The 16,283-nt window shown below is 41.8% G+C and overlaps 1 protein-coding gene across 1 annotated transcript in view; it reads right to left on the bottom strand.

The window, feature by feature from the left end:
* Positions 1–1,261: 1,261 nt before the first annotated feature.
* MYO3A (myosin IIIA) overlaps positions 1,262–16,283 on the bottom strand; it is a 212,238-nt gene continuing 197,216 nt past the window's right edge. Inside the window, exons 30-33 of the mRNA XM_006773822.2 lie at positions 15,457–15,563; positions 10,491–10,531; positions 9,044–9,187; positions 1,262–1,798 (exon numbers count right to left, since the gene is read on the bottom strand). Coding sequence (XP_006773885.1) covers positions 1,669–1,798; positions 9,044–9,187; positions 10,491–10,531; positions 15,457–15,563 — 422 coding nt within the window. The 3' untranslated portion in view covers positions 1,262–1,668. The remainder of the gene's footprint in view (positions 1,799–9,043; positions 9,188–10,490; positions 10,532–15,456; positions 15,564–16,283) is intronic.

Here is a 16,283-nt window from a genome sequence, read left to right as displayed (position 1 = left end):
GGAAAGAGCAGGCCTAGATAGAGTGCACTTGGCCCTGGATCTCAGCCCGGTCTCAGTACGAGGTTGCCCCTCGGGCGCGTCTCATTTGTAAAATTAAGAGTTTGCATGAGTCATCTCTGGGGGCCTGTGAGCACCCATTCAGTGGGATGGAAAAAACCTTACATCCAGGTGACCAAGCGGCACAACAAACATAATCGGCCAGCGCACGTACCCTCGCCTTCTCCTCGAATAGTTCCCCAAAGTCTCCTGTCTCTGGGCCATGGGTGTAGGAGCTGGGACAAGGCAGACTGCAAGCCCCATCCTAGCCAGAACCGTCCTTCCAATTGATGGAACCACCCCGCCACCCTTCCTATGCCCTCTCCAGGTCTCAAAGACTGGGGGGGTGGGGGGGGGTTAGCATAACATGCTAATTAAACCGGACGTCCTTCTGGATAAAGGGAGAGGGCACCGCAGCAGAGGCCCCTGGCCCCGTGGAGGCGGTGGACGGTGGCGGGGCCAAGGCCCTTGCACGAATTTCAAATTTCTAATATATATTGTTGATTTCAGAGAGGAAGGGAGAGAGAGAGAGATAGAAACATCCCTGATGAGAGAGAATCATTGATTGGTTGCCTCCTGCACGCCCCCTACTGGGGATGGAGCCTGCAACCTGGGCATGTGCCCTTGACTCCAATGGAACCTGGGACCCTTCAGTCCGCAGGCTTACATTCTATCCACTGATAGAGTGCCTAGGGCCCCTCCATCTTAAATTCACCAAAATTCAGAGCTGGGAGATTGCTTCAAACCTGCAGATGGGGAGAACCTAAAACATCTGACAGTTCATTCAGTAGTGAACCAAAAATGTTATAGGCAGGGCCAAAGGAAGCCACAGTGTTTGGGCAGGCTGTGTGTGTGTGTGTGTGTGTGTGTGTGTGCAGTGTTTGTGTTGGTGGGTTTGGAGATTTGGAGGAAACGTTTGTGTCACAAATACAGGTTGTAATTTCGTATGAGCCTTTGGGGTGCTGGTGGTGCGTTGTTCGCTGGTGGAAACAGAAGGCAGGCACCTCGCCCCCTCCCTGGCCATCCCAGCCTGCACAGCAGGACCACAGGAGGTAGACCTCCCAGGGGAAGACACGCACAGGCCCAGAAAACCACGGACTCTCCAAGGCACTTCCTTTATTTAGTAACTTAATCATCATGGGAAGGCAAAGCGTGAGTTTAAGTTCATCTTCAAAACTTCCCCACATCCTCACGCTTCTCCTCCCACCCAGGATTTATTCTGTTTTAAGAGACTCAACCTGCCCACGAGTGTGCCCCGGGTCTGGGAGAGGCGTTTCCAGGAAGTAGGAAGTCTTTGAAGTCGCCCAAAATGAGAGAGGAGGGGGGGGGGTCAACAAGAGCTCAGGTGCCTTCCAGTCATCAGAAGGTGTGGCAGCCAAGTGAACAAAGAGCTGCATCGGGGGCCAGCGACAGGGGCTGGTGGGCTGGTGGGAGTGAAGGGTGAGGGAGCGCAGCCAGTCCGAAGAGCTCCCAGGTCTTCGCCCTCCGAGCGCGCCAAAGCTGGCGAGGCCCTCCATGGAGAGCGCAGTGGGTAGCCCCTGCCAAGATCGGGGTCCAGACTTCAGCGCGTTGGACCCTGCAAGCAGCAGTCTCGGGCACATTACGGCTGCGGCTGCCTCTGTGGCAGACGGGTTACACCTGCTGGACCAGGCGCCGGCGCTGGGAGGTTTTGCGCAGGAGCCTCCTGTAGTCGTAGGGATTGTTCGAGGGTCCATTCTCCCCCTCCTCCTCCTCCTTCTGGGGATCCTCCACCGCCCAGCACCTGCCAGCGAGACCCAGAGCCAAGCGTCAGTGGCGCCATCACGTGCAGCGCATCCCCGCCCATCCGCCCATCCCGAGTTAGCCGAATCTACACATTCTTCTCCACACATTCCACCATCGTCAGGCATTTGAAAACCGTGCATTTAAGTAATCAGGGTCGTGGTCAAACGGATCTGCGATAATTTTTCTCAGCAGGTTTCCAAAGCTCCTCTAAGCTGAGGAGCAGAAGAGCTGGTGGAACCTGGTGACTTTGTGTTTGAATGACAGCTAAGTAAAGCACCAGACAATCTGTAGTTCAGAAAGACTAGCTTCTTTGAGATTGAAATAGCTCACAACCAATAAGCAAGTATTTACTTTAGTTGCCTAATAGACAACCATTATTTTGCATTTTTACACTGCTCAAGTGTTTCTTAAAAACTCTCCTGCCAAATCTAACACACCACTGGGTTAGCTACACAGTTGGTGATAGCCCTGTAGGCATTTTCAATGTTTTCAATAAGGCTGTTGGGCCAAATTTCCTACCGCTGGGAAACCCTGCCAATGATTGCCTTTGGATTCTACAGCTTTCCCTGGGGAAGCCATGTATACGTAAAAGGCAGCCACGGAGATTCATCCATTTTATGGAGCACCCACCAAGTGTCAGCCACCAGTGCAGGTGATGAATGAGCAGAAGTCCCTGCTCTCATGGAGTTTATAGTCTAGTATGGGAAAGGACCATAGATAGCTTCTAATACCAGATGGTGGATGTAGGAACAACCAGCAGGAAGCTGTGTCCTTCTTTTTTCCCTCCCTTTCTTCCTTCAACTATTGTTTTTGTGATGGAGTGTGTGTGTGTGTGTGTGTGTGTGTGTGTGTAGACAAGCCATTTCCTAGTGGTCAGGAAAGGCCTTTCTAATAAGGTGGCATGTGAGGAGAGAGCTGAAGGAAGGGGAGGAGTGGGCCAGGCAGATTTCTGAGGGAATGACAGTCATTCCAGGATGACAGTCAAACAATGAATAGTTTCCAAGACTACAGTGTATATATTGTGCTCAAGGAACAGCAAGGCGGCCATTGAGGCTTAAATGGAGCAATTCAGGGGAAGAATAGCAAGGGATGAGAGCAGGAGGAATGAGGGGATAGTATGGCAGATAATTTAGTGTTTTGAGACCATAACAAGGACTTGAATATTATTTAGAGTGAGAGAAACATTGGAGAGTTCTGAGCAGAAGAATGATTCCTAAAGGGACCTGACTCTCAGAGAGGAAGTAGGGAGGTCTCTTAAGGCTTCTAGAGGAGGTAATAAATTGATCAGATTCTGGTCATATTTGGTAGGTAGAACTGAAAGAGTTTGCTGATGGATTGGATATAGGACATAAAGAAAAGGAATCGAGAATGTCCCTAAGGTTTCTGGCTTACTCAACTAGAAAAATGGGGTTGCCATTTGAGATGGGGAAGGCTGCAGAATAGTATTTTTTGGAGGGTGAGGGTAAAGACTTTGATTTTGGTTATACTAAGTTTACTTATTAGGTATCCAAGAGGGGGTATTGAATAGGCAGTTGGCTACATAAGTCCTGATTTAGGCTAGATATTTCAGTTCAGGAATTTTAAGTAAATAGATGATACTTAAGTTCTTGAGTGTATATGTTGACAAAGCAAAGGACTGGGACACTCGAATGGTTGAGAGATCAGTGAAATGAGGAAGACTCAGCAAAGAAGAATAATGAGGAGGAGTCAGGGAGGTAGGAGGCAAAGCAAGAGAAGTCCTATCCTCGGGGCAAATGGAAAGAAATGTTTAAAGGAAAAAAGGAGTAATTGTAAAGAAAACATGTTAAATGTTGATAAGTGAGATAAAGATTGAGAATAGCTAATGGCATATGGCAAAATAGAGGTCACTGGTGGCCTTGTCAGGGACATTTTCAGTGGAGTAGTTCAAGAGTGAAGTGGCTCAAGAGAGATTGAGAAGAGAGGACACGGAGGAGGTTGAGTCATCCTCATGTATTACCCTTGCTATAATGTAGAACAGGAACATGAGTGGTTTGGCAGGGGACTGAGTCAAGGGTATATTTTATGATGGGTCCAACTGCATCCTGTTCACAAATTGTCAGGAATGATGTTGTAAAGAGAACAAATGTTCAAGTTGCAGAGAAGCGAGGGGACAATTGCAGGACAGTGTTCTTGAGTAGAGGAAGGAACTGGATTCTGTGCACAAAAGGAAGGTTTGGTCTTACCTGGAGGACAGTAATCCATGCTAAACTGAGGGAGGTATACGAATAAGTGATAGATATGGTGGTGGAAGCATGTATCTGTTCTCTACTGCTGTTTTCTTAGGAAAAGAGGTTGTCTGATGGGAGTGAGTAGATTATGAGGGTTTGAAGAGAGAAGAGGAAGTCTGAAAGAATGAACTGGGAAAGTTGCATAATGGATTTTTAGGGAAATGTAGTATTGCAAAATGACTCTTAAGTGCCTGCCAAAATGACTCTTAAGTGCCTGTCGTAAGTTTTAAATGATAATAGACTGTTTTTTAAAGCTACATTTAGCTACATGGGTACATGTATAGATTGGGTAGGAAGCTGGGTCTACCCAGCACTGAGGTTTACCAGTTGAATATAACTGAAGGAGAAAGAGGCAAGGTTATTGAAGGTATATGCAAATGAGTGAAAATACTGACCGGCTAGAAAGGATACACTAGAATTTCTGCAGATGGAATAGGCTTTTATTCTAGCCCAGTCTAAATAAAGAATTTTAAAAAAGAAATCCTTTGGGTTTTGCACAACAAAGGAAATTATCAATAAAACAAAAAGACAACAACTGAATGGGAAAACATATTCACCAATGATACACTTGATAATGGGTTCATATTCAAAATTTATAAAGAACTCATACAATTCAACATCAAAAAACCCAAAACAATCCAATTAAAAGTAAACAGAGAATCTAAAAATACACTTCTCCAAAGAGGACATACAAATGGCCAATAGACATATGAAAAGATGCTCAATGTCACAGTCATTAAAGAAATGCAAATGAAAACCAAAATGAGATATTACCTCACACCTGTCAGAATGGCTGCCATCGATAAATCAACGAACAGCAAGTGTTAGTGAGGATATGGAGAAAAGGGAACCTTTGTGCACTGTTGGTGGGAATACAGATTGGTGCAGCCACTATGGAAAATCGTATGGAAGGTCCTCAAAAAACATTACAAATGGACCTGCCTTATGACTCTGATTCCATATCCCAAGAAACCATAACACTGATTTGAAAGAATATATGCATTCCTATGTTCATGCAGCATTATTTACAATAGCAAAGATTTGGAAGCAGCCCAAGTGTCCATCAGTAAATGAGTACATATAAAAGCTGTGGTACATTTACACAATGGAATACTACTCAGCCATAAAAAAGAATAAAATCTTATCATTTGTGACAACATGGATGGACCAAGAGGGTATTAAGCTAAGTGAAACAAGCTAGTCAGGGAAAGACAAATATCATATGATCTCATGTATATGTGGAATATAATGAACAAAATAAACTGACAAATAAAATAGAAATAGATATCATAGATACAGAAAACAGACTGATGGTTGCCAGATGGAAAGGGGCTTGGGGCACTGGGTGAAAAAGGTGAAGAGATTAAAAAGTACAAATTGGCAGTTATAAAATAGTCACGTGATGTATTGTAGAGCATAGGGAATATAGTCAAAAATACTGTTTTAACTATGTATGGTGCCAAGTGAGCACTAGAAACATTGGACGGAACACTTTGTAAAGTTTTATGATTATCTAAGCATCATGCTGTACACCTGAAACTAATCTATATAATAAAATCCTAAGCGGCCATTACGGTGGAACGACCAGAACGACCAGTTGCTATGATGCGCATTGACCACCAGGGGGCAGATGTTCAATGCAGGAGCTTCCCCCTGGTAGTCAGTGTGTTCCCAAGGGGGAGCGCTGCTCAGCCAGAAGCCGGGCTCATAGCTGGCGAATGCAGCAGCGGTGGCGGGAGCCTCTCCTGCATCCGTGGTAGTGCTTAAGGAGCAAGCAGGCAGGTGGTAAGGAGCGAGGTTGCAGGCCAGGCATGAATTTTGTGCACTGAGCCTCTAGTATAAAATAACATTGAATGTATACTGTACTTGAAAATTGAAAAAAAAAAAGAAACCTTGGGGAAGGTCTTTTAGGGCATCATGAGCTCAGTGGATATTTGACAGGGAAGGACTTTGGGTGGTACCTACGGGGAGGATCTTGGGTAACTGACTTGAAATCTCATTACTGTTCATCTCATTTCTGGTAAAAGAATATTGAGGATCAACTATCTGCCAGGTACATGACACACATTATCTTTAATTCTAAAGAGAGCATGACAAAGCCTTAGTCTTTCTTATCCTCAATCTATAAATGAGAAAATTCTAATGATATGACTAATGAGGAATGGAGTGGGGTTTCAAATTCAGGTCTAGAGCACTTAGATCTCATACTTTCCCAACTGTATCCCTTTGCCTCTTTTCTGCAGACACTTCTTTCATAATTCTCCTAACCCTAAAATGAGGAACTCTTGTTCCATTTTATGTCCCCACCCTTCCCCTCCTATCCTTCCTATATCTTCTTGTCCAAATTAAAACCAACTATGACTTAAATACCCTACATTACTCTCTATTGCTTAACAGAGACCCCACTACTTTCTGTCTTAGTATTAGCTAAGGAGACACCAGTTCTCTTGTTGCTCCCTAATGCTATTCTCTAATCACTGACTACCTGCCACCATTTTTATTCATTTATGAGACTCTTAACTCATCATTGCTGTTCCTGATTCCCAGATCTACTCACACCTTCCTGGGTTATATCAGTACTTGGTGTGTGTGTGTGTGTGTGTGTGTGTGTGTGTGTGTAATACATGTAACATTGTCATGATAATATATTATACTTATTAAAAATGATATAGTTATATTTATGTGCTATAAATATATAATATAAACTACATATATTCTACAATAACTTAATATATAATACGATTTATATTCTTTCTGTAGTACTAACACCATCCAACTTTTAGTTTAGACTCAAGTTTCTCTAACTGTCCTAAGTGTCCTTTAGAGCTGTTTTTCTGCTTTGTTTTTTATTTTAAATTCAGGATCCTATCAAGATTTACCTAGTGTCTTCGGGTATTTTTTAAAACCCTCACCTGAGGATATGTTTTTCGTTGATTTTAGAGATAGAAGAAGGAAGAGCGAGAGAGAAACATGGAGTGGTTGCCTCCCATAGGTCCCCCAACCGGGGGTCAGACTTGAAATTGAGTATGTGCCCTGACCTGGAATCAAACCTGAGACCCTTGGGTGCATGGGATTACGCTCCAAGGGACTGCATCCTACTGGCCAGGGCCATTTGAATGTTTTGTCTCTTTAAGCTTCTTTAATTTAGGAAATCCCATCTCAGAGTCACCTTGTTCAGCTTTGTTAGATCAATATACTTTCTCTCTAGAATCAAGTTCCTTCAATGTAAGGGTCACATTTCATGCACCAATGTACTAGTACCCCTTCCTCAAACACCCTGGGTGGGGGGCAGGAGGGTGTTGCTTAGGGAGGCAATGGTTAAGGTCAGGTAAGCACTCAACCAATACTAGCTTTTAGCATTCTTATTCTAATGAGCATTAACTACACATTCACAGACACTACTAGAACACCAGGCAGTACTTTAGGGATGTAATGCTTTTAGAGCATGTGTGTGTCTGCCAGTGGAGAAAGGGGGAAAATACACTGGAGGGGAGGCAGACTGGGTTGTGAAAATGGGAAGCAGGTAAGTAGGTGAAAAGCAATTTGAGCAGGGAGTAGAAAACACTTGGATTTTGGTTCACTAACTCGATGTGTGACTTTGGGAAAGTCACTAAATCTTTCTGGCACTTGGTTTTCTCCTGTTTAGAACTCTGTGGTTAGATTGAAACATCTCTAAGCTCTAACACGTTACAGTTCTTGATCCCAAGATGAAAGAATGCATCCTCTTTTGGGTACAAGGAGAAGAAATCATAGTTTGGGTAGATTCTGGAAAAGCAAATAGAGATGGTAATAGTCTTTAAGGACTGCCTCTCCTATGCCACATCTAGTGTTAAGCGCTTCCTATACATCATTTCATTCATTTTTATGACATCATGGTGAGGCAGTTATTAGTAAATCCCTTTGCAGATGTGGAAATGGGAGCTTAAAGAGGTCCAGGAACATAAGCAAGGTCACTCAACTACTAAGTAGCAGAGTCAGGATCCAAGTCTGAGATGGTCTGACTCTACAGCAGCGGATCTCAACCTGTGGGTCGCGACCCCTTTGGGGGTTGAAAGACCCTTTCACAGGGGTCGCCTAAATACATCCTGCATATCAGATATTTACATCACGATTCATAACAGTAGCAAAATTACAGCTATGAAGTAGCAACAAAAATAATTTTATGGTTGGGGGTCACCACAACATGAGGAACTGTATTAAAGGGTTGCGGCATTAGGAAGGTTGAGAACCACTGCTCTAAAGCCTCTTCTCTCATGCACCATCTCACACTGTGGAAGAGACTGGTGCAGGGCCCTGAGTGGCCCAGGTTGCTAAGGTGTTTGTTTAGGATTTTAGAAAAACAGCTTTTCACGGCTTGTCATTGCTCCCATTTCTCATACTCCACGTTACCATCTTAATATGTGCCCTCAATTTTACAACTTCATGAAGAATGTCTGGGGAAAGAAAAAAAAATTACCAAGGTAGTAAGTAAACTACAAACTGTTTGTTACTTGAAATGAAAGCTGGTGGCAAAGTGAGAGAATAAATCCAAAATACCAGGTACATATTTCCAAATGAATCTTTCTCCCAAATATTGGTTTGGTCTGACATCACTGATTCTGAAAAATTACACGGCATAACTGAGAAACTAGTGATTAAAATTACATTGGTTTGAGGTTAACTACATTTTGAATATGGTTAATTGCTTATGGTTAATATGACCATAAATTTATCATCCAACCTGAGATACTTTTAAAGGCAGGGGGGCTGTAATTAATGATTACACCAAAAAAAAATAGGTATAAACTAGGATTGTGCTAGAAAAACTGGGATGTCTGATTACCCTACCATAATATTTACGGTTTTACTTTTAAACAACATATTAATCATAAGATGCAATATTCAGTAAGTGCTTTGTCATTAAATGATTTGTCATACATAAAATGAAAGTGCTTTAGAAATGGGATTGTGAGTATAAAATTGAAAATGCTATGCTTTAATGTGAAGTTTATTACCTTTCATCAGCCTTAAAACATTGATTCTGGAGTTCTCTCTGTTGTCTTCGTTCTTGTAAAGTAGGGTTATGTTCCTTTGGTCCAGAATGATTGGGCAAAAATTCCTTATAATAGAAATCTTCCAAATCTAATAATTTTCCCTGACTGTAAATGAACACACAAACATACCACAGTATCAATTGAATTTTCTATTAACTTACAGGACACTTGCTTTCTTTTTAAAAAGTATTTACTGTAATTTAAGAGTAACACATACATGTCAATAGAAATAGGAGGAGTCTTGAAATGTGCAAAAGTAGCATATACTATAAATTAAAGAGAAAAACAAAACCTTTACCTCTTACCTTTCAGAGAACACTGGCTGCTGGAGGGGACTGTCCTGGTTCTGTCGCCTTCAACTTGACATAGCATTAGTAGTTACTAATAGGCAGTGAGTACAATGTTCCAGCTTGGCTAGACTAAGTCAGGGATCACAACAGACCCTTGGGCCACTTTATGTACTAACACATAGCATTTTCCAATTTTATCAATCATCAATACACTGATGTACACAATGTGTCATGCTCTTCCTTATTCCTTTACAGCTAACTTTCTGTCCTCCCCCTGCCTGTTGGTCTTGTGGGAATCATTTTTTGTGTATGCGCTAGATTTTAGTTCCTGCCCATGGGTTGTGCCCTCAACCACTATAATTCGTGGATCTACTCTGACTGCGGTTCCGGTGCCTGTGGTGCTCAGCATCTGTAGGGCTCAGATGAGGTCACCAGGGACAGGTCTGGACAACTACCAGGTGCTACAGTGCTTCTGGGGAAAAGTGCTTTTTAAGTTACAGATGCCAACATATAAATTAACTTTCATAAATTAAGAACTCTGCATCCACTCATGCCTAACAAAAGAACCTGCAATTGTAATGAACACTGTCTGGACATTAGTTGATTGAAATAGTGGCAAAATATTAAAATAGTAAAGTTCTGGTTGGCTGAAATACTACAGGTAAAGGGGACCCGTGTGAATTTAAGTGTGCCACACCTGCAGGTGACACAAAGCTTATCTTCCTAACAAGTCCGTAAAAGTGAGATTTAGCATGTTTTGTCTTCAAGAACAGAAAGCAAAAAGGAGTTTGGGGAAAGAAAGTCCATGCGTATGGGCATATTCAAATCGCCCAATCAAAACCATATCAATGGACCAAGAAAAGCAAATTCTGGATTGTGACAGTACAATTCATTCAAAACTATTTGAGTTCTTACTGTATGCTTCGCACTATGCTAGCTCAGTGTATTGCCAGTAAACAAGATCTTAAACCACATATAGGCATTCATAATATAAATACTTTGAGAGCACACGACTTTCCAAATCTATCCACATAAAACTGGTGATTATTAATCTAATTGGAACATACAGATTTATATTTTGGTTTGATAACTTGTTGAAATCTAGAAAAAATAATTACCTATCTTTCCTTGGTCTTCGTTTTTCTTCTTGGATTGACTTCTAAAGGGAATAGAATAATTTTAAAAATCTCTACATATTAATGTCTTAATGTAATATAATTTGTATATTACTATAATCTTAATAAATAAATACATTTGTTCCTATAAAGCTAACTTAACAATAAACAAGTGGATACAATATTTTTAAGATCTGAAGTAATATGCTCATATTTTACTAATTGTGAATTTGTGATTATTTTTACCAACACTAGACTGAAATTAATCTTTGCATTCCATACAAAAAAAAGAGTTCACCACAGTGACCACTATACACAGACTATATAATGTCTATCTACCTACAAATGGGAGGGGGAGGGGAGAGTCAGAATTTCCTGAAAATCCATTTCTTCACAAATGCAGTTGTGACTTAGGCAGATAATTAGGCTGCTTTGTGGTCTTGTTTCTATGCCACCCTTGTCTGCAGGTAAAGCAGATGGGCAGGCATGAGGGCAGCTGCAACAGTTCGCGGGCCAACGAAACTGACTTTACTAACTATAGGAGTCCATTTATGGCATAAAAGTAGCAGCACAGATGATACCTATGTTCATTTGCAAAATGTTTTCAAGTTGAGAACTTTATGTATTGAGGCAAAAACGAGAATATTTAAGTATAGGTGTGATTAGATATTTTTTAATCAATACTTTGATGTGAACTCTAGCAAAATGGTGCTTTACCTTACATACAAAGCAATATCCTCTTTGGTTCTGTAACACTATTAATGGGTTGCACTGTGTGCTAGCTCAATATATTTGAACATATATTTACATGCTGCAAGAGCAAATACATCTCTTAGGCTGAGGAAACAATACCAGAGTCACCTTGATCAAGCCAAAGATGTTATAATTATGGAAACCCTAATGCAGACATCAACTTGGCTGGTACCATAAAAGTGCAAAATAATAAAAATGGCTATTAATATGGTTTGTAAGGACTAAGGGTTTTCCCAGTATTTATAGACACACAATCATTTTTTCTCACGATTCATCATTTGCAATAAACTAAAATGTTGGATGAGCCAAACAGTTCATAGTTTCTTTCATTTTCATTGGTTGTCATTTTAGTGGATGGATGAGGCAGAAGTAATGCTTAAATGCATCAAGTCTGGGAGTAGACCTTTCAGGAAATAACAATGTAAGGGGCAGGACACCAATTACATTCCTGTCCTCCTTCCCATTTCCTATTACTTCACATTCTTGACCCAATGCCCTAGGCTAGGAGGTGCTTAGAAATAATTGTATTACCAGCATAGGTACAATGGCCCCTAGTGGTCCAGTTAATGATCCCTGGGACTGGGGTGGTGTTTGCCGTTGTGGTTTTAATATGACAGAGGTCTTGTCTCCTTGATCCATTGTATGAAAAAAAAGTCTGTTTTGCTCTTGGTAACAATTTTCTATAATCCAAAATTATGCTGAAATGATAGCATGATGTTGTGTGGCAGAGATCCCCTTTATACAAGCAAGAATGAAATAACGTTCTGCCTTTGAATTCCCAAGCTGGCCAGAAGTCCCCCTCCCCCCTTTTAAACTTCACCTAAGGAGATGTTTTTATTGATTTTTTTTTTTTTTAGAGACAGAGGAAGGGAGATAGAGAGAAAGAGAAATTTCAATCCGTTGCCTCCTGTACGTGCCCCAATTGGGGATTGAACCTGAAACCTTTTGGTGTGCTGGACATGCTCCAACCAACTGAGCCACCAGTCCAGGGCAACCCCTCTTAATTCTGTATTGCCTTTTCCCTTGGGAGATAGTGTGTGCGAGCTGGCTCTCAATTACAGGGATTCTTAGAAGAGGAAACACGGGCCAGGCTTTACTTCACTCTTGCCTGTGTTAGGATATTCTAATGAAATGTAATTCCATAATAAAAATTTCCAAAAATTATTTAAGATGATTTATAATAGAAGCAATTATACAATCAAGGTAATCAAACATAAGTTGTAAATAAGAAAGGAGGACAAAAATGAAATGTGTTAAGATGGAGCCTTAGTGTTGGTCTCTTAGATTCCTAGAGGATAAGTCCAAAAGGGAAGCATGAAACTACATTCTTTATCATAAAGAAGGAAGCACATTGTGCCTCATGAGAGGGGATTAAATATAAGTTTTAACCCATGGAACTTTATATTAGGGGCATTTATTGCTAAAACAAATAATGTTTTCAATTATAGTTTTGAAATTACAAATTACCAAATTGAAATCTTAAATGAAAATAAAGAAGCAAATGTCCTATGGCAGTTTCTTAAGGAACCACAGTAAAGAAGAAAGACAAGGAGGCAACAAGGACTCAGGGAGGAGATTTTCCCTTGAGGGTGTTTCTCAAGGGGCCCTTTGAAAGAACAGAGGTCTTAGCTCAGAGGACTTGGAAGACTCAGCTGCCTCACACTCCTTCCCCTCTAAACTGCCGTAAAGAAATACGTTTTATAATGAAACTTTAAATTCCACATCCATTATATCATGGTGGACACAGTTTCACATTCCTTTTTGAAATACACTGTATATTTAGAAGTCTTCACAAGGATAAAGAAAGTAGACAAATCATAGGGGGAAAAAGATCTTGGAATGGCCAAATGCCTACTGCTATCGTCAGGAAAGGTACTGGAGAAAATAATGAAACTGGAAGGCCTTCAGCATTATGTGGTCAGTTACTCTTCTTGAGGAAACAGTTGGCCCTGAGTCATTTTTGCTGGCTGCCCAGCTTCTGCGTGTTACAGCCACCCCACACACCATTACAGTGGGGTGTGCAATCCCAGCTAAGATTCTCCCGCCACAGGCATGCTTCTTAGGCTCAGCCTGCTCTTATTTTGGACACAACTATGGCAACATTTCCCAGATGTAAGAGATGAGGAGCATCAAATCATAGAAGAGAGCTGGTATTGATGTTAAGGCAGTCAGAACGGCTATAGTAAGAACTGACATTCAAGGAGAAACACAAGCTATAAAAATAGGTAAAACAACGGAAAGCACAGCTGTCTATGATAAGCAGGTTTAGGGAAATAATTTTCACAGCTCAGTAGCTCCATAAATATTTATAAATGCTGAGAAAATGAAGCAGGGCCATGGGACACAGAGTGACGGGGTGCTACCTTAGACATGGTGGTCAGGGAGCCTCGCTGATAAACATGGATCTGAATAAAGTGCTAACATTGCTGCTCACTGCAGTGACCTTGGGTCATCAAGAAAAGGTTAAAATGTGCACTATAATATATTTTAGGAAGATTTTTATGAAAACCACTTAAAATTACAGTATTTCAATGGATAAAGGAAGGCTGTTGTTTTTTTTAATGTTTTCATTGATTTTTAGAAAGAGAGGAAGGAAGAGGAAGAGAAAGAGAGAGAGAGAGAAACATCGATGTGAGAGAAACATAGGTAGGCTGCCTCCCGAACACAACCCAGGCATGTGCCCAGAACTGGTGACCTCTTGTTGCATGAGACGATGCTCAACCAACTGAGCCACACCAGCGAGGGCAAGGGAATGTTTTGACGAGTAAAGGGAGTGGGACCTCATCATTTCTGTAAATTTCACCTATGTGTGGCGCCCAAACTCAAGTAAGGGCCAGGTGAATATGAAAACATGGTGTGTTTTCACTTACAATAATAAACTAGTTTTCTGTGTTTTATTTTCCACTGAAGCCACAGATTTAAAGACTCGGGGTTATACAAAGGATTCCAGTCACGATGGTAATAACAAGATGTATTAAAACATTGTACATTCATTAAAAAAAATAATTGTTCAATGACAATGTAAGCTTTTTGGGGGCAGGGACTCATTTGTGGAGGCTCCATTCTGACTGGTTGGCTATGAGTCATAAACATTCCTCCTCATTTCAAAGCCTCTTATAATTTCTCATCTCGAGAATAGTATCTGTTGTTGAAGTCACCGTAGCCAATTGCCATTTCAGTGGCAATTAGTAAAGATTATGGAGCATCACGTTTGGCACTTTCTAATTTTGTGCTCTGCTATTCAGCTTCGGAAGGAGTCTGGCCTTCACGCTGGGGGAGCTGCTGAGCTATAAAGGGACTATCAAGGGAGGAACACGATCAAATTAACAGTTTAGAGAAATTTGCTAACACGGGCTACAGAGGCTGAGATTAGAAGCCCTTAGGTGGGGCCTGAAGCACTGCAGGTGAAGAACGATGATGGTCTGAAATAGGGCTGTTGCTGTGAGAGCAGAGGAGGGGGGTGAGTGGGAGTGAGGTGTTGCTGGTAGAAGCCACACTTCAGGTTGAATGGTTAGATGTCATGTGGGAGAGCGGGCCAGGTCCAGGGTGACACCAGGTTCTTGGCTTAGGTAACCAAGTGGATGATGGCGTCATTCACAGAGAACAGGAACATGAGAGGAAGAGGAGGCTGGCAGGGGGGATGCCAATGAGCTCACATGGTGCCCACAGTGAGTGAGAGGGCCTCAGTATAATGAATGACCTTGACAGCTAAGACGTGCCCTATTTGTGTCTCAGAGTCCGATCTGTGAGATGGGAATGCCCCTGTAAAGCTGTTTCTAGGATTATATATCCCAATGCACGTGAACATACCTCAGTCCAGGCCTAGGATTTAAAAGGTGCCTAATAAATGCCTCTTTTTCCTTCCTTCCTCCCATTTTCACCTAACCTCACCCATTCACATTCGGGTCCCTCTCAGGAGAGCTCCTGTTACGACACAGCTCTCTTTCTGGGTTAATGTTTGCATATCAGCTCAGACGAACAGACCAGCAGAGAAAATTGCTGGGAGGCCACGGGGTTACAGGACTGGGGGAGAGGCCTGGGTGGTGAGGATGGCTGGAGGATAGCCACGTGCCCAGGTCCTCAGCCAGGGATGGGGCAGGAAAGCAGAAACTGATGGGAGTCTCCCTTTTAGAGTCCTCCCTTTGGACAGGCCTAGTGTGGACACGGTTTTGTGGATGCTATGGCTCCCATCTGATAATAAGAGTGAGCCACTTACATGTAGTAGATAATAGTATGTGCAGTCTTCAGGGTTATTTAATGTTTTGGGTTTCCGGGGCCGTCTTGGGGGTCTCAATATTTTTGGCTCCTCTCCTTTAGAAACACCTACAAGAAAGGTGATCATAAACAAGTATTCAATTACAAAGACTATCATCAAGCAATTCCTGCCTTCTGGGATAAATGAAAAATAATATATGCACTACTGTGGCTAAAGCTGGGAGAAAGAGGAAATACCTTTTTCCCTCCAACCAACCCTCATCATATTCCTCACCATGTGCTTCCTGCCAGTTGTCTGGTGGCGTATGACTTTGAGAGTTAAGAGGGAGAAGGGAAGGGGAAGAAAAGAAATGCGGTCTGTGATGTGGAATAGTGTACTGCAGTTCAGAAGGTAGATGGGGAGAGGAGACAGAGGTGCTAAAAATCTTTAAAATGGGTATAATGCTCATAGAATTTTGCTCCTCCCCCGGCCCCCGCCCCCCGCCAGATTCACACATCCACCTGTCCATCTAAGACCTGCCTGATTTTCACTTTAAGGTACTACCTCATGTTATGGCCCAAACAAGGACTCTTTCTACAAGCCTAATCAACCCTTTTGCCAAAAATTTAGAATTTTCAGACCTGACTTTAAAAACCATGACCAAGAAAGAATAAAGCTTGTCATTCTTTTCTGCCTCTTCTGTCACTATAGCCAAGTTCTCAAATGGTTGCAACATCATCAGAGCATGCTTGGTTGTTAGTGATCATAGGTGGCTTTATTTTTATTTTATTTATTTTTATTTTTATTTTTAATTTAAATCTTTTTTGATTATATCATTACTTTTGTTC

Source organism: Myotis davidii, unplaced genomic scaffold (genome assembly GCF_000327345.1).
Source record: "Myotis davidii unplaced genomic scaffold, ASM32734v1 scaffold86, whole genome shotgun sequence".
NCBI lineage: Eukaryota > Metazoa > Chordata > Mammalia > Chiroptera > Vespertilionidae > Myotis > Myotis davidii.
This window is presented reverse-complemented; position numbering and strand designations above follow the sequence as displayed.